The sequence below is a fragment of the Brachionichthys hirsutus genome, chromosome 14 (assembly GCF_040956055.1).
Source record: "Brachionichthys hirsutus isolate HB-005 chromosome 14, CSIRO-AGI_Bhir_v1, whole genome shotgun sequence".
Lineage (NCBI taxonomy): Eukaryota > Metazoa > Chordata > Actinopteri > Lophiiformes > Brachionichthyidae > Brachionichthys > Brachionichthys hirsutus.
The window spans coordinates 7,278,748-7,297,998 of NC_090910.1; the positions used below are offsets into that span (position 1 = coordinate 7,278,748).

Genomic DNA, 19,251 nt, shown 5'->3' on the forward strand with positions numbered 1-19,251 from the left:
ATGCTATTTTGTCCGCTCCTTTGTCATTCAGTCTGGCAGCCTGACAATTTAGCTTCTGAATCATCCCCTCGTGGCGGTGAGAATTTGACTATGTCCTAATTGTGTTATTCTATCAATCAATAATTTGGATCAGTCTGTAAGCCTCATGTTCAGTCAGCTGTCTTTTTTGAGATGGACACACAGAATGTTTGTGATTGAGGTTTTGTCTAATTGACAACAACTTGGCAAAGATACAGAATAGCAACAACGATTGAAAATAGCTCGTCGGCAAATAACGCCGTTGGACATACAGCTATTATATATATATATATAAAAAAATGCAGCTCCGTATGGAATTCATGTGCTGTGGTCTAAAGAAAAGTCTGGCTTGTTTTTACTGGTGTGTGTCCTGTCTGTCTGGGGAGAGGGTGATAGAGTGAGAGAGAGAGAGGGCGAGCGAATCATCTATCAGCACTGTGTTGTGACCCCGATCTCATCCCACATGACTGTGTTTGGACAGATGGAACACCACTCACGTTTGACAAATGAATTTATACGTGAGCGTCAATGTGACAAATAGAAAGCTGCCGTTTCATTCAGTCTGTTCATTATTATGCATCGTGCAATTCCGCCGCCATGAAGTCTCCCTCAGGGAAAATCAATGCTGCTCTTTATATGATCTGCCCTGCAGCTCTTAATGCAGGGAGGCTTCAATTGATTACTCTCTTTTTGTGACTTGTCATTTATCTTTACATTTGATTGAGTTAAATACATAGTTTTACAGGTTTTTACTGTTTGTGAACTTTGCATTCTTCTTGTATTTATTAAGAATTTGCCATTTAAGTCCCCAAACTCACTGCCTGCCTGTATTTACATGCAGTAATGATGAACGTATCCACACGATGAAATGCTGTTTAATGGCAGACGTGGTTAACATTTTCTCTGGAACAACATAAGCTGGGCTGCTGGTGGTAATGCACATTATCTCTTTTAATGTGTTTCAAAATTATACATTTCCTGCAACAGTGAACATAATCTGAAAATGTGGTATTCCTCATTCTTTCATGGTAAGTGAAACATTTCCGTGTAAAGGTTTCAATTAAGCTCCTTTATGATAAGTTGTGACATCGCAAGTCGAAAATGTTCTATTGCATCTTGCATTAAGTCCTCCAATAAAGGTTATCATTTTACTGATAAGTATGATCAGAACCCTTTGAAGTATTTAAACAAAAACTAGTGGTTATTACCGCCGCCGAGGAGGTTATGTAATCGCCGACATTTGTCTGTCGTCTGTCCGTCTGTTCGCAAGATAACTCAAAACGTTCTAGAGTAGACGGATCTGGATGAACCTTTTGATGATGATCCACATCACCATGTGGACGGGGTAAATCCAGTTAGGAGGGGAATGAGCTGCTTGGCGGAGGTCTGCGTGCTCTGAGCGCTTTTCTAGTTCTGTTGTAATACTACATTTTATATCCTATTTATTGTACTGAACATTTCTTGTGTAAAGGATTATTTCACATACCTCTTTTCTCTTCTTTGAAATGCAAATGTAAAGCCACCACTGGTGACTGAAGCTTACATTTCCAAAAGTATTAAAATTATGTTAAAATATGGTTGTGCATATCTGAAACGTCAGCATCACCTTTCAGCCCTCAGCCAATAACAGAACAGTGGGGGGAATTCTGATGTGTTGATCTCTGTGCTCTCACTGGGGCGTGGATGAAAAGAGCTGCAGGTGTGTGTGTGTGTGTTCATATTAGCACAGGTGTGAAATAAAGTAGTAGGATTGGGAGCAGAAGTAAGAGGAGGAGGATGAGGAGGAGGAGGAGGAGGAGGAGGAGGAGGTGGGTGTAGTGAAGGCCCTGGAGATGATTTAGAGTTCAGACCACCAAACAGCACAGGCAGCTCTTCCGGTTTTCTCCCACAGGACCAGTCGGTGGAGATGAAGATAAAAGATAAAATGGGATCCAGTGAGCATCACCTCATGGGAGTGAACGCTATAATGGTTAGGTTTTAAATCAAGTCATGGCTTCCTGTGCGTGCTCCGTTAGTTATAATGCCTGTGTGGGAACACATGGGGTTATCTGTGGGTCTTTAAAGCAGCATCTGAATTTTATGCATTTTTATTGTCGAAATGGGTTTTTATTACCGCAGTTTATTTTAATGCAATTATAAAGAGGGAAGTATTTTAAGATTCACTGATTACAGATGAACAGAAAAAAATAACCAAAATAGGTGCATTTGAATGAAATTTGAAACAAAAAAACATGTCACTTTCACTTTATTTTTAATTACAATTTTAAAAACCGCATGCACGGACACAATGTGACGTTCCGCCACTATTAACAGGTTGCCGTGAGACATTTATACTTTGATGCTCATGTTTTAGTGACAGTTGTGTTCTGCTTTCCTAGTTTGTTCTATGAGAAAGGGATTGCTTTGAGACTATACCACAGCCCTTCCTGACCATGCATATTTACACGCACAAATCAAAATCCCATTTCCTGCATGTCCAAATTCACCTGTGCCCCCAGCAGAACATTCAATATTTCCCTTGAGTGCAGACTTGGAGGACAAAATTGTAGCTCGACACTATCTGAGGAGGAGGGCGCTCTCGCTCTCGGCAGCAACAGGTAAAATGGTTTTTTTTGGTGAAGAAAAAACATTAAAAACTGTCAAGGAACACCAGCAGACAAAGAAAAGAACCTTGTAAAACGACAGGTTTGACTAAAGCAGAATTGCGAGTGTGTACATACGCGCATGTGTGAGCCGTCAAGACCAAAGGGAAAAGGAAGAGGGAGGCAACTGGCACTGCTTGTCACACGCTCTCCCTGTCATGGCTGACGGGTGTTTTATGTTACTCTGTGGGTGGAAAGCACACATAACAACTGTCTGTGCATTTCACTTAGCTTTGAACGAAATCCACGGAGGCATCAAGGTCGCACAGCTTATTCATGCACACTAAAGGCAGAGTAAACTTTCCCCCGAAGGAGAACATTAAATAAAGCCACCACTCTCGTAGCATTAAGAAAAGCAGGCAAAGATAGAGACGTCTTCCAGTACGTTCTACCCCACGTCCCCTCCAAGCTCTCAGCGCGAAGCATTCGTACTTCAGAGACGATCGGTTTGTCTGATGAGAGCTTATGGTACTTTACTGTTTCTCTTTTTTACCAACCTGCAGATTCCCTCATATCGCCCTGCCTTCCTGCAGCAAACATGATATTAATAGGGTTTTTTTGCTCATTTGCATCCCACCATTCACACTAAATCAACTCTGTCACAGAGGGGAGATTGTTCTGTCCTCGCTCGATGAAGCACGCCCCCCCCCCCCTCACCCCATCATTGACTTGACAACAGATGAAAAGCTTATTTCACACATAATAACAATAATCAGCATTCTCCTCTGGTTCGGCTACGGAATGCATTGTCTGTCGAGAAAGCCGTACCAAAGCAAATGCTTTCCATTAGCGGCGCATTACGACTAAGATCTGCTGCACTTTTATTCACTCCACTGCACATGCTGCTCAAAACGTGGTTTACAGTCAACACCAGGAATGCTTCTTGGTAATAACATATAAATGATTAAAAAAGTAACAATGTAGCTGTTACAGGTTGCTCATTATTCACCTTGACGGGGAAACGAAGCCATGCCCATCTGCGTTGTAAAAACTATTTTGCAGCCAATGAAATCTGGGAAAATGTAATTTTCCGTACGCATGAAATAATAATAATTTTCAGCATCTTTTGGGGTTTGATTGTGAATATAGACATTTTACTTGAAGCACAGCTATTGCTTTTGATCACCCCCCCACGTGGAGCGCGGTGCGGCCTCTTACGTATATCGCTCTGACTAGATACATTAGACTCGAATGAATAACACATGAATGACGGCACTCGTCCAGCTGGCCTTCATCATCACATGAGTTTAGATACTCGAGTACATGCGCTGACGCACACACGCACACACAGACGAGGTGTGTGACTTCATGTAGAGCTCTGCGTTATTCATACGACGGGTGTCAGAGGTGAGAGGTTTCTGGGTGTAGATGGGGGGGGGGAGCAGCTGTGGCTCAACACTTTCTCTGAATCCCATCCACACACTTCTCGTCGTCGTTTCTCATTTATTTTTTAAGCTCTCCATCGCTCAGAGTGAATCCTCGTTAATTGGGCCGATGCGCTACCGAGACGGGTTATGATGCGACGTAATGTCTCATGTCAAAGCTCAAATCTGTGCTTAATGTCCTTTCAGGTCTGTCTCTCCAATGCTCTTGGCCTGTGAGGCCTGAGGAGAAGTGAGCCCAAGCCCAGGCCCCTCATGGGACGCCCTGCTTCCCAGCATGCACTGCTGCTGCTGCAGTGCATGCTGGTCCTGCGGCCTGAATGGGTTGCCTGCAGGAGAGGGCCGGTGCTGCTGCCCGAATCACCCTGTCACAAGACGGAGCACCCACTCATCCCACAGTCAGGTCGGTCTGTTGTTAAGCACACGACGTCTGTAGCTGTGTGTGAGCTTTTCTTTGTTCAGTCTGTAATGTTTGGGTGTGGTGCAACTGTAGAAGTAGTTAAACTAGTAGTTTACAGACTAATTGGGAGATGCTTGCAAATGTGAAGCTTTTTTTAATCTTTATTGTTAACTAATGAAACTACAGACAATTATTCTTTTTACTTTGCAATTCACTGGTCTGTATTTGAATCACGTTTTGGCTGGTCCAGACCTGCTTATTTTGTCCCAACTGCTGTGAAGACATTCAGCAGCAATGCATTCATCAAACACCACTGTGCAGTGCTTGTGTGTTTAAAAAAAAACAACACTTGGTGGGTAGTGCACAATGTGTCTTTTGCATAACATTAACAAGTCAAGATCTTTGGTTACATCGTAGCAATACTTGTCTATGTAAATGAAACAGTGAATCAAAGCCCTACAAACGCGACTTAAGTCTAAATTGACGAATAAACAAAGGATTGTCGGCAACAGATTGTGATTTGTTGTCAAGGCACAGCCATTAGCATGTCTGGCTAACCCGATTAGGATACTCGGCTCTGTACTCGTTCATTATGTCGATGCTGCGTTGGCTCTTTTACCTTTTCCTGCGACGCGGCAATACATCCACAACCAAAGGGGACGATGGGCCTGTAAACAAACACAGCTGAACCGTTTTGTGTATTAAAACGGTTTAAATTTTTCAAACTCTGTGTTTTCGTTGTCGGTAAAACATAAATGAAACCGAATGTGAATAGTTACTGATTCCCTTTGACTCAAATGAAGACAGCAGAAGGAGAATACATTTATCTTTTTCCAGCTTTTGTAGGCGTTACAAGCAGCAGGTTTCAAACACGTCAGGACGGGGGGGGGGACAAAAGATAGCCTAATGGGTGACAGCATTACGATAAGGGGCATCCTGGAGGGAGTTGGGCCCTTTATAAAAGCGTTGGCTGAGGTTCATTACTATGTAAAACAGATATTGCATGAAGAACATTGGTTCAGGAATACTTATATAAACTTTCTCCATCCTCTCTCTCGTGACCCTCCTTCTCCTTTTCTCTCTCTTTGTTCTTCCCTTCCTCCCCTTGAGACACTAAACAGCCACAACCTACTTCTTAGGCCTTTAATTACTACAACTGCTCTGCAATTTCTAGACACAAAGTATTCTGCATCAGAATTCATCTGCCTCATCCGTTGCCTTGCATTTGCTATTGAACGCCTAAACTGCAATGAAATGCGGCGAAACGTAGTCGAAAGAAAATATCAATAGCGCTCGATGCAGTCTTGTCTGCCCACTGCGGCACGGCAAAATGGCATTGAGCTGTTTTCGGTCCGGCAGAGTTCCTGTCAGATAATCGCAGTCTGTCTAGAGCGAGGCTCGCGAGAAGATCCGAAGCGCCACGTGCATTCAGAGTCTCAGTCAGCATCAGCACGCACACACACACACACACACACACGCTTGGCTGCTTTACTGACGGCTTTGGCCACGTCATTGTTAGCTGAGGTTTCTCTCTTCCATCGGTGCCAATTGAGTGAAATGATGAAGACTAACAGCCCAGTTAATTTGATATGTTCCCACCTTGTGTTTTCTGCATGATGGCGCTCAGAGAGAAGCCAGTGGTCAATGCGTTTGTTTTCTATAATGTCCCAGAATGGCCCATTAAGCTTCAGAGGCTTAATGCCGAGTGAAATATAGTAGCATTAATAAAATAAAATACAAATGGTTGCAATTACTTTAAGCAATTAGACATGGTTCAGTAACACATATAGAAGAGAAGAAGAAAAGGATTTATTTGAGGCTTCACTGTCTGGTTCAGCATCTTTGGTCTGAGTAACCTGCAACCGTTGAATGAGATTAAAGTTAGAAGGGCAGTTTAAAGTGATAAAAAAAAAAAAAGGATATGTTTACATTTATTCCGCCCAGGTTTACTTTCAGGTTCACAGTATTTGTATTTTGTAATTTTGGTTTGCATCAGAGGGAGAAAAGGCATCTGTCACAAACATAATTGACAATAATTAATCTGGTAAAACACCTTCTGGGCTATCGAGCTGCTCACACACAGTTTGGTTTTCTCTTTTGCCAGGTTGTTACTAAAATGTCTGCTCCCATTCCATTTTGTAATAAATCCATCTGCGCTGCTCGAAGCATGAAAAAGGTCTTCCTATTCCCGGAAGTATAATTCAGAAACCATATTGTGGACAGATTTTTACTGGGACTGCCAGAGAAATAATCAGCCATGAAAAATGTTGATATGTTTTTTTCCACCTTTCGTGAATGTCCCGAGGTACATTCTTTGACAGCGTTTCGGTCTTCAGTAGCTGTGGGCGGTGTCAGTGCGGTATTTCAAGGCTCGATGTACATTTAATGGCGTCCTGTCACATCGTCAGTATTTGAAACTGGATGTTTAAATGGTGGGTAAGAAGGCTGGAGGTGACAAGTCAACGCAATACATCTGCATCTATCTGTCTAAAGGTGGAATTATTGTGCATTTAATTGACTTGAAATGATGCAGAAGCATCTTCAGCATGCCTGATGTTGATCACCTTCATCTATACATGTGATGTCTTTTCAAGGCTGACTTGTAAAAGTTTCTATTGTCATCATTCAGGGACCGAATGCACCAGAACTTTCTCTTTACTCAAGTTTTATCATTACTAATTGTTTTCTTGCATCCCGATCTTAGTTACTCTCATATTGTGTGAGAATCAGCATGTTTGCGGCGCAGATGCTAATTCTCATGGTCTCATTAAGATGCACATTAATCATTTTCTTCCCTGTGATATTTGTGTTGCTGTAGTTGTACAGTACACAAAGGTTTGTCAGACGCACCAAATTACAGCCCTTACTTTTTTATTTCTTTCACTACAATTAAAACTTAAATGGGTCAGTCAATGCAGAATAGGCTGAAATAGATAGAAGTTTATGTGTACACACACACACAAACCTGTTATTTGTTTTGATCACGCATTGATTTTTCGAATGATCTTCAAATGGATGCAATTTATAATGCATTAAATATATATATGTATATTCAGCATTTGAAACAGGAGGACTTTGAGATGATGGACTGCTTTATAATTTTAGACATTCTAAATAAGCAATTTGACCACATGGAAGAAGAAACTCATTTTTCACATTATCCCACTAGAATAAAGTAGAACTCCCTTTATTGCCATTATACAGCATTGCTTGAAGGAGCAACAATAACTTGAAAGAATTATTAAATGGTCTAATGAATTGAAACAGCTGACAGTTGTTGGTCTGGATAAACATTTAAAAATAAAGCTTTACAACTTGGCACATTAGATTAATGTCTAGGTTTTCCCGAGTGAGTTCCAGCGACAGCGTTTCTTTCTTTGGTGTAATTTTCACCCGGCTGTGGAGGGGTGTGGTTCACATGGATTTGACCCCACTGGGGAAAGTGGTTTTTCTGACTGGGAACAAAATTTGGCTGACAGATCCGCAACTGTGGTGAAATAGTGCTATAGTCTAAAGACCACTTTCTGCTTTCTATGGTGGTTTTGAGAAATGCAGGGTTTCAGAAAGAACGTGGCCTCTTCAGTTCAGTAGCTCTGTGACACGTGAACTCAGAAAGTCTGCATATAACCTCAGCAGATGTAAATGTCTGGAATATAAACAACAATTTTAGGCGCAGTGTGGAAAGACTCCAAGTCTATTCTTGGTTAAGCGCATGGTTTGGCAAAGACTTTCTGACCGAGCTTTAACAGTGCCACTGTAGCGTAAAGCCCATGAAATATACAGTATTAATGAAGTGTTGCCTTTAACAAGTGTTGCTGGGTGTAGCCTCAGAGGCTTTTAGAGGTTATAAACTGTGCAGTAAACAATGCCTTCACAGGCCAGGACGAGGGCCACGTCTCTGAGGAGTGGACCCGGCAGACTTCTTTTACAGCCACAGGCCGAGCTCGTCTTTTATCGTCCCTGAACGCCTAAACACATCGTCAGACCGAGGGGAGTGATAGCAGAAAGGGAAATACTAGGCTACAGCTAGTATTAGAGATCATTTAAATGGGTCGCTTGTGGGTGATTTTAAAATCCTCGGTGATCTTCAGAGCTCAAAACATCACCTATTCATGTCCAAAAGCAGTTCTGTTACTGCCATGTTTTATTTTAATGCAGGGCAGACTACCCATATTAGAACAGGCCTGTCCATATATATTGAATTTGTGTCCTGCTTCAATAAAACTCCCACATGTCATTTTTATATCACGTTTGACCAAAGAAATTTCTTCCCCCCCCCCCCCTTTGCCCCTTGAACCGATGGAGTATGCGCCCAAATACACAATGGATTTAAATATTTTATTGCACACTTATTTGTGGTTTCATGGTGGTTTGCTTGTGCGCCCCGAGGGCCACAATACTGCCACTGTAATTTGAGCCATAGCACATTTAGTTGTAAAATGCACTTTTCCCTTCTTGCTTGGAATAACATATAATAGGTAGAAGCTTTGAGCACGGGTTTTTACTGACCTTGCCTTTTGCTGAGACTTTAAACTGAGCAGGTGTTTGTTTTTGCACCGCTCAGCCAAGTCATTTCCTCACATCAAGTTGACCAAATTGTTGCCATTCTTTCTGCTGCCCAGAACCACAGGCCTGCATTTAGGGGGGGGATTGGCTCTTCATTTATGTGAGCGCCTGCTGCCACACTCTATTTACACTGCACACAGAAAACCCATTCAAGGTTCAACATTGGTTCCAGATGTTGCCGTTGTTGCCGACCTGGCAGAACTGTATAGAACACTAACCTTTGAGAATGGGCAAGGGGGTGTCATCCAATCCAGGGTCATAATATTTTTTCAGCCTGTCATTATTTTTTTTCATTTTGCGAACTACTCTACTCAGCTTCGTGGGCCTGGGCAGCTGGATCATCTGTGCCCTCACATGCACCTCTACAGGGCAGAAGTATTTATTAGCTGGGGGGGGGTCACACTCATTTTTCCTTCTCTGCTGGTTTAACGATGGTTATTTTTACGGGGGCATTAAACCCCTGTGGATGCCCCCGAGATATTACAACCCAACCAAAAGCAAATAAATGTCACAAGTCTGGATGAGTGTGATTTGTCTCAATGGTGAAGCGAACCCTGGATCCATCAGCGTTGCTTTTGAAGAATCGTCTTAAGAGAGACGTTTTTGTTTCCTTGCAGTAAAGCCTAACTGCTAAAGCCCCCTGAGTTTGACTTGATGAAGCTGCGTATATTTAGCTGCTCAGCCTTGGGAGGGCCCATCCACGCTGGTTATGAATGTTTATGAATGGTCCTTGGCCTCGTCACAAAGGGCCATAAATCCCTTGAGCGCTGCTGTGTTCAATTAAAACCTTTGGCCCGTTTTACCAACAAATATCCTCTCTCCTACCTTTCCGTCTCGCGCACATCCAGACACACACTCCATCACCCCCGTTAGCGAGACTCCCCTGGTGAGTCGGGGAGATTTATGGGGAGAAGCCAGGTTCGTCAAGCGCCGTCCTCCCTCACGGGGGGGGTGTCACAGCTGCATTTGTATTCCAGAGATCCTCTCGATGGCGTGAAAAACAAGCTCAGCGGAGCCAGAGGATTGGCACATCCAAAACTTTGTGCTTCCCTCCAGAATAAGCAGAGCAGGAGCCATTAAGGAAAATTAATTCTTCCGGGGCGACGTTGGTCCTGATCGCCCTGATATTTCTCTCACCATGGCTAATGAAAATGTATTGGGCTGCAACCCCAGACATGGCATGCAGTTTCCTCTTGCAGGTTTCTTGCACCCGCCGCAAGAGACTTGAAAGAGAACAAGAGAGAACATCTTTGCATACAGTTGCATCGTCTCACAGCATATGATGTTGTTTTGTTAGGGGAGCCAGAGTTCGGTCTCGCTACGTGATTTGGAGGAGGCAGATGTTCTTTGGAAGCGCACGTTTTCCGGCGCTGCCTGTTGTTGTCTTGCGAACGCTTCGAAATCCCACGTTTGCCATGAAATCCAAAGCGTTTGCTTTTGGTGCGGCCAAGGGAGAGCGTGCTTTCATTTACAATAGTGTCTGACGGGTGTGCCTGAAGAAGCAGATAATGTGTTTGGTAAAACACATTCAAGCTGTCCCCTCCTTGCGTTCTGGCCCCCGATGGAAAAAAAGTCAATTAACAAAAAGGGTCCCTTTGAAATGCTTATTGTCAGGGAACAGCTCTCAAATGTAGTTTTGAATGATTTCACATCATTTTGGCTTCCACTGCTGAGAATTCCGGTTTTGGCAGCATCCTCAAAAAAAAGGAAAGCAAAGACATTTATAGCCAATTGGGGGGAAATGTCCAATATATCATGATGTTTGGCAAGTGTATCCGACCTACATGAGCAGTAATATAGTTTAGAATGGAGAAAGGACGTGACATCCAAACCTATCGGGTAACCAGACAGCAGACAGGCTGTCCTCATCGCTGGACAAACCACAGGGGGGGTCTGTGATTCGATTGGTCAGGGGTTAATGGGCTGGGCGCCATGAGAACAGGCAGGTTGTGGATGAGCTGTCAGTGCCTGTCTGGGATGTCTCTCTTGCTCTCTCTTCATGTTAGCAAATATAAGACATATCATGCAGGAGGGGACAAGGTCAAGCCCCATCAGAAGTCAGAAGTTCACGGCTCATCCAGAGTCATGATGTGACGGTCGAGCTGTTATGGTTAAAACATCAAAGAAATACTCACTGAATCACAAGAAGCTGTGCTTCTTTATTTTGTATTTGCAAATGGAAGTTTCAGGTACATTTTTGTTTGCATGGATAAAAGAAAAGCTGAAGCGCATTAATGTAGCAGTCCTGCGAACCATGCCAAATTACTTTTTTAAACGGGTAACCTTATCAACTGAGGACTGTTTGAAGCATCTTTTATTATTTCTTTCATCAACAGAATTCAAGTCGGGTTAGGCCCATCCAAAAGTTTTGGTTTCTCATTTAGTGTATTATGAATTTAGATCATGAGTCGAGTAGAAGTTGAGTTTGTTATTGTTCATTACTAATAAGAGTCCTGCATTAAATTTTACTAGAACAATATGATTACTGTATACAATATTGTAATGTAATATATTATATTACACATTTAAATTGCAGTTGAAGTGAATCGTAAATACTCTGTAAACTCTTAAGTCACCTGTTGTTTTTTTTTTACAACAGTTAACGTACAATCCAATTTCATTTTGTGTTTGTAAGTGCTGTTAAAAAAATGTTGTGGAGTGTGTGAGTATTACCATCAGCAACATAAAGATAAACACTGACACGAAGTACATTTAAACAATATTTAAATCAATGTACTTCCATCAATGATTGACCGATTAACATCGATATTCCTCCTCACATCTCTGTTTTGTGTTTGATCTGAGGGTAAATTTGAAACTCAATTGTTTAAGTGAGTTAAATGTTCATTATATATTTGTCCTACTGTATATGGATGCAGTTGATTTTGTTTAGCCCTGCCTTTTCAGTTCTGATGCAATATTAAGAACTCTGAGCATCACCATTTTAATTCAGCATCAGGCTAAATTAAATATACAAATCAGTAGAAAGCCGTAGCAGCAGCACAACTTCTTGTTATTTTCAAATTAGCCTTTAGCACTTTACAGCACTGAACATCTTTAGACAATTCACTGCAGGCCTTTGAAAGCGTTCACCGGCCCCAACAGTCGTCTTCAGTCTGAAATTCTTGCTTCTGATTGGCTCACGGCCGTTGTGTCCTCTGGTGTCGCCAACAGAAATGGAGCCATGGATCTTCAGGTTCAAAGCAGAGGGCACAGTGGATTACTCCCAGCTGACCTTTGACCCTGGCCAGAACGAACTGATCGTCGGTGCAAGGTAAAACATCTGAGTCTGTTTGTTCTTATCGCCGTCTCATTTGTCTTCCTTCGGTGTTTTCTTTTCATTGTGCATCCGTTTATTGTCGTGTCTTTCACATCAGTCTCTATAGGAAAGCCAAAAAAATGGCTTTGAGGAATTTTGTCTTTTGTCAAGCCCAGCCGTGTGCGTGTGTGTGTGTGTGTACACAAAGACTCGATGTATAGTGTACATTCACCATGTGTGAGTCTCCGGTTAATGAAGTGTGCGCTTAATGGCCTGGTTGTCAATAGAAAGAAACCCTCAGTACAATGTGAGCAGGGGATAACAGAGGAGGCGGCAGGAAGAGGCAACAGCAAACAAAGTGAGCTCAGGGAATTCACTAATGCACCCTGGGAACTTAAATGGAAAAGGCTAATCGGGTAAATTGTTCATGTGTGAATGTCAGAACAGTAAAGGTCGAAGGGGAGATTTTCCCTGAGACTGTAAGCATTTTGTAATCACATAATGCAATAAACAGATTGAGAGGTTTTTCCTATCTTGTCTTTTATATTTAGCTCCAACTACAGCTAATTCCATCGGCACAGGTATTTGGAGCACTCAAAAAGGGTTAGTTCATGTCAATTCTCTGTGCCGATTATTTTAACTGCAGCTGAGTTAGAGGGCTTAGCGATAATGGAAGGGAAGAGGGATCGATGCAAATGTCAATACAATAAAACGCGGGGCCCGGAGCCACACTGAGACATGGCTGTTGTGTGTTTGTGTGTTGTGTCTGACTTTTTAACTCAGATATTAGACATCTACTCTTCATCAAATAGCAACATCTGCTCTTTGAGATGATTGTCGAGTTGGAACAAAAAGTAATGAATGGATTCACATTTAAAACTATCTCAAGAGCTCCATCTGTAAAACAGGCAAAAGAGGCAGTGCCTGCAATCTGTCAGCAATTCAGTACAATTATTTTTTCTTTATTCCTTTCTTTTTTTTTCTTTACTGCGAAGCTGCATTAATTTGTGAAGAATGCAAAGAAACAAACTGTTTTCTTGGTTTGCTGAAAATTCTTTACCTTCTTCTTACAGAAATCACCTGTTCAGACTCAATCTGGAGGACCTGACACTGATCCAGGTGAGTGTTGATTATTTTCTTCAGTGTCTCTTTGCTTCTCCATCCCCCCCCCCCGTCTCACCCACCTTTCTGAGTGTCCCACACTATCTTCTTGTATGGCTTTCACAGCCACACTGGAAGTGGCATCCAGAGCACTGCCTGCCTCAAACACTGTGCTACAGTTCCACCAAGCTGCCAGCTGCCACAAGCTAAATCCGTTACAGTCAAACGGTTTAACATTTCACATGTCACAACAACTTCCCATCCAGTGGAAAGACAGTGGGTTTGGTTAACGGCACTGTGGGTTCACACACAGAGGGAGGTAAAAAAGTCTTCAAATCCAATTAGAATATGCGTTTACATGCATTTTTACTGACATATACACTGCAGCAGTACATTTCCGTGTTTTTAAGATCTTAATCCCTGGTGTAATTTTTCAAATTTGATCCCACCATTTTGGTTAAACTCTTCTGTTCTCCCCGCGACGCGGTGCCGGACAAATCGGTTGGAAAATGCATCAATGAATGAATGAATCTTCTGTTCTCCTCAAGCTTTCAAGTTTGAAAAAAAAAAATCCACTGAAGAATATCTAATAATTGGAAATCTGCACAAAAACACGCTGAAGAATTATTTGGTCTTTCTGTGGCCTTCTCTCTTATGATGTCCTATTTTCTTTGTGAATTCTTCATCCTCCTGTTTTCACTCTTGTTCGCATCCACACCCTCCTGTGGCCCTAAGCAACTTGTGTCCCACCGTGATATCGTACAAACATTGACATAACTTTGTATTTCTACGCGATAGCAGCACGGCCTCTTTGACAATGTTTGCCATTTATACCCTGGAAAAGGAGCGCACATGAGGAGGGAGAGAAGGAGAAACCGTAGGGCGAGAGTAGCTGGATGCAAAAAAAAAGGGAGAGTGATGCTGAGTGCGAGCTGCGTTGATGTAAATCAGTTTAGAAAGTGAAAAATAAGTAAACAGTCAAATAAAATTAGAAGCAAGAGGGGATTTGTGGGAAAGGAACGATCGGAGGGGACATCCTAAAAGGAATTAGAGTGGTGAGAGCAGAAGAGCTACCACGGAGAGAGAGAGAGACGAGGATTGTTGTAGGGCCAGTCTTTTAAAGTTGCACACCGGGACATAGTTGTCTTTTAAAGATTCTCTGTGCACCCGATCATCCCCCGGCCTTTATTTCATTCTGCGCCTGGCTGGCCCGTCGCAGGAGATTTCCATAGAACAAATAAATCCCTCTTATCTGAGACGTCTTCATTTATGAAAGCAGGACCGGTAATCCCTGCCACGGTTTGTAGCCCGTTTAAGATGGCCTGTGCACTGGTCCCTGCTTTGCATTTGACTGCACCACATCTTTAAAGTCAAGGGGACATCTAAGTTCGACTACTGAGGTGGTTTTCTTTCATCCACCTCCATCTGAAATCTGTTTCATCCTGGTGTAAAACCAGAGCTGCATTGCTCAGACTCAATCGCCTCTACGGCTGGCTTTAAATATATTTGTCATCCTTATTTTTTGTTGAAACATTTGAATGGATTTCCCCTTTGGCAATGTTGCTCTTCTCGTGTTACGTGCAGTCGCTGATTGATTAAATTGATTTACGAGATCACGTGACACTGAACGCTGCGACAAGGATCAGATTAAGTTTGAGCACAAGCAGCACCCCAGAAGTTCCGGTTGCAGCAGCGTTCAAAAGAGTTGCATAAGGCTCAGTCTTTCTTTGCTCCAGAATAAAAACAAGCAAAAAAGCTACACCTACACTTGTCTTTGTGATTCCACCCCATCCCCGTGCATCAGCCCTGTCAGATAATGCCCAGTGGCAGTGATTTGTTCGTGCATGGCTGGCAGCGCTAAGAGGGAGGCTGTGTATGGTTTGACAGAGAACAAGGCTGGTGTAATGCAAGCAGCCTATACTGCTCTAAAGAGGTGGATATAATTACCATCTTGTACGTACATGCATGAAACATTTATGAGGACAGCAGTAGCCAATGTCCGATGCTGTACAAAGGCAAAATCAATCCCACCCGCTTTACCTGCCCTTGGTTGCAGAAGAACATGGAGGTTTTTAAGAATAAACCTGGTACTTGGTAGTTTTTCCATTGTATTATGAAGGGTTTAGAGTGACAGGATGGCACCTCAACAATGCTGGTTTAAACTCACTCTGTTGTGCATATCGAGTTTAGACTCAAAGATCGATAAGGGTCTAAGCACAGAAACCATAATCTCAAAAAACAAAAACAAGCAGAGAACTTGAGTTGTTGGAGAGAGGACCGATTTTGGTGCAATACTCTTATATTGCCCATGGTTTTTCACATCAGTAAGCCTTGGGAGTGGAAAGGGTTCAGTTGCTTAAGAGAGATATACAGCTTTGTCTGAGGAGGGACATTTTCAGAATCATAAATGCTACATATAAAAACAAACAAACTTGCCAGCATGTAACTGAAAATCTATGGAGGCTAAAGAGTGGCTCCTCATTTTGGCCGTGATTGAAGTATCTGTTTTTAGTCTAGTCAATAAATGATGTCATTCATGGAAGCAACAATAAAAACCAGCAGCCTGTAAGATGTAAAGTTACCTATATCTCAGGTAAATATCCCCGGTCATACAAAGGCATCGCATGTCGTTCTCCAAACAAAACAACGATGCCCATCCCAAGGTGAACACTCTGCAGCTATCGACCAACATCACAGCCAAGTCCTGCCAAAAACACTAAGATGTGAAATGACTCAGCGGCACTGCTTAATCCCCTCATCCTTGCTGATCTGGGAATCACTGTCAAGAACAAAAAGTTGATACCCCCCCCCCCCCCCCCCCGCCCTTTGTGCTGATTTCAAAGCCCTGCAGTAGAAAAATTATTTAGCATGCACTGCTACAGAGACACTAGCGCTGCCACAGTCTTTGTAAAGCAAAGCGCCCTTCCTCCATCTCCAGGTGAACGCCACTCCGCATCTTACATCTGTTTGGTATTGTCCTTATGCCCCCCCCCCCCCCACTGTCCCTCACACAGCTCCCTGCCCTCAATCTGCTGTTAACTATGGGCCGGCCAATCAATACTGGCATTGCCAGCTTCCATGGCCCAATGCAGTGGGAACAAACACCGATGATTGGCACTTCTGCATTTGTATTTTGTTCAATTTCAAATTTCTGTTGCCAGCGCTGACGGATGGCCAAATAGGCTTCATGTACCACTCAGCCTTGTTTTTTCCAACTGCCAATGAGCCCCTCAAATAATCAAATTGAATTTTGAATTAAAGTGTGCCCTGCCTCCCCCCCACGCTCCTTTCTAACTCTTAACCCTTGAACACCTGGCCTAATAACAGGAAACACACTTATATGCTGGTCCTAAAAGTTCGCAGAGTCTCATTTTCAGAGCCAATGAGAGCTGGTTTGGGCCGTGATATCCGAAGCAGCGATGCCAGTGTGAGGAAACATTACTTTGAAAAAAAGGAATCCCTTATAGGAATCCAATGTGAGCCCGCTTTTTCAAAGCAAAGTCCAAACAGGATGCAGAGACCGAGGCTGAGTTTCAGCAGGAACATTGTGGAACAGCATTCGTCAATAAGCACTGGAATGAGGAATTCCACTGGCATTGTTCACCACTCGATACAGCAGCAGCGGAGGAGAAAAATAGCAGCTATTCACCGCAGCCTCTCTTTTCCTTCTGCGCTGGCACATGAAAACACTATCAATAAGAACTGCGCGCGACAACAGACGCCGTCTGCGGCTGAGATGTATATTGTTCATCCATTTTTCTTCACTTCCCTCAGTACGCTAAGATAGAAGCGGACTCCAGAGTTCACACAAAAGACACTCTCCAGTCCCACATGCTGCACTGCACTTTGTCAGACAGGCAATTAGCCCCGCTAATCAGTAGCTAACAGCGACCGAGCCTCCGCTGCTATCTGGAAGCATTGCTAATTCAATTACGAGTTTAACCTGCTAACGTGGCCATTTAAATGCATAGAATAAACGGCACGATTGAGATTGGAAATACAAAGAAACAGATATCAGTGCATACCGTCGAAGCGGGAAGGCTGTGTGAGGATAAATATATGACATGCTCTTCTCTTTTTATTGGTGATCTGTGTAGTGACTCAGGCCTACACACGTTCACCCAGGCATCAGAACCAATTTCATATGTAAATCTCCCCTGAGCTCACATCTTGCTTCCAGCCTGAATGGTAAATATTATGCCAGTGCATCAAAAAGATAATATCAGCTCCTCAAAAAAAAGATTAGATTTCCCCGACAGGCTTTGTCCGCCTCTCTCTCTCTCTCTCTCTCTCGACCCACCATCTCCTTGTGATGAGACGAACAGCTCTCGTCATCTCATGCAGCTGGACAGCTGTCGGCAGCCGGGTGGATTTTTTTGGACAGATTTTATGCAAAAATATTTTCAATAACATGTCTGGAACAGTGTTGTTTCAGAATTCGGCTCCTCACTCCCTCCTCCCACTCACTGACTACCGCGCTCTACCCACGCTGTCTCCCTTGTTCCGGCTGACTCCTGAGTTGGACTCTTTGTTGTGTTTGTTCTGTCTGTGTGTCCCTGTCCTTTCTTCTGTCTCGGTTTCTATCTCCCACTCTGCCCACTCGCTCTCTTGGTAACTTTCCTGCAGCCGCCCACCTCCTGGTGACAGCGGTCCTTGCCGTGGGAGTTCGGAGCACAATGGTTCATCTCTGAGGCTTGCACCCATTACGGGGGACAGGGGACAGGAGACAGGAGGGAGAGGGTGGACTCGTCGAGCATAACATATCTTAGGAGGGGATTCCTTCAGCTTCACTGAAGCAAAAAAAAAATGAAGGCTGCCAACTGATGAAAGATGTTGCCGCCTCTCTGTGAATTTCTGCATCTTCATCACATAATCTTGTTTAAAGGATTGTTCTGGTTGGTTTTAACATTGACCTTATTTTTTTCCGTTTTGGCGAGGGCACCGTTTAGTCTTAAAACAACTACAGTTACTCAGCGCGACCTGGGATGGGGTGAATTATTGTCAAGAACATGTAGAAATCAGATCGCTATGCAGGTTTTAAACCGTGAGGTGAGCCAAATGTGTTTGGAATAAAAAGGTTTGAATTTTTATTTGAAGAATTCATTGTAAGTATCCTTTTTTTTTTCTTAGGAATGTTTAGAGAAAACTGCTTTTCCAGATGACACCGCCTTAAAGTTGCTCACCAAAACCCAAAAACGTTTTTCCCCAGGCTTCTCTGAGATTAGCCGCTTTCAGGGCCGTAAAGCATGAGAGCTGGCGTCTGCTGTGGCCAAGCTGGTTGAGTGCATTTTGCATTAAAAGCCTGCTTTGGCTGAAACGGCTTGCATCCTCTTGGCTTCCTTACACACATGTGGCACAAAATAATTTCCTAATTTTATGGAGTGATTTTGTCATGTTTGTGGCACTCCTAAAAATTAATCCATAATTTCATCCTTTTGTAATTATTTGGCCAGGAGAAATGTATTTTTTGGGGACCTGTGTCAAAATTGCTTGATAACCCGGCATAGCTTCTGATCTGAAGTGCTTGTGATATTTGTGATAGCTAAACAATGGAGATTGGCAGCTTGGGGTGTGCTCGCTTTGACTTTTAACTCAAAATAAAATGGTTTAGACACTCTGGATAAAGTGTTGGCTCATTTAGATCTGTTTATCATTAAACACTGATGTGAAAATAAATATTTTTGCCAGGTCTGAATTTGCTGCAGGTTTTTCCTCTTTACTTTGATGATGACAATTTATTACCGCCAATGAAAACGATGGCCAATAAATAAATAGTTTCAACGAGCCATAATAATCTCTGCTAGCTCTAAATCCTATGGAAGCATTGCTCCAAACATCGTCACAGCAGCAGGATAGCATTATTCTTTCTTTTGGGCCAGTTCG

General features: G+C 42.9%; 1 protein-coding gene across 1 annotated transcript in view; it reads left to right on the top strand.

Annotated features, from left to right (window-relative positions):
• Window positions 1–4,297: 4,297 nt before the first annotated feature.
• The window catches only part of sema5a (sema domain, seven thrombospondin repeats (type 1 and type 1-like), transmembrane domain (TM) and short cytoplasmic domain, (semaphorin) 5A), a 71,650-nt gene continuing 56,696 nt past the window's right edge, over window positions 4,298–19,251 (top strand). The window contains exons 1-3 of the mRNA XM_068747893.1: window positions 4,298–4,445; window positions 12,183–12,282; window positions 13,341–13,386. Of these exons, the coding sequence (XP_068603994.1) occupies window positions 4,298–4,445; window positions 12,183–12,282; window positions 13,341–13,386 (294 nt within the window). The remainder of the gene's footprint in view (window positions 4,446–12,182; window positions 12,283–13,340; window positions 13,387–19,251) is intronic.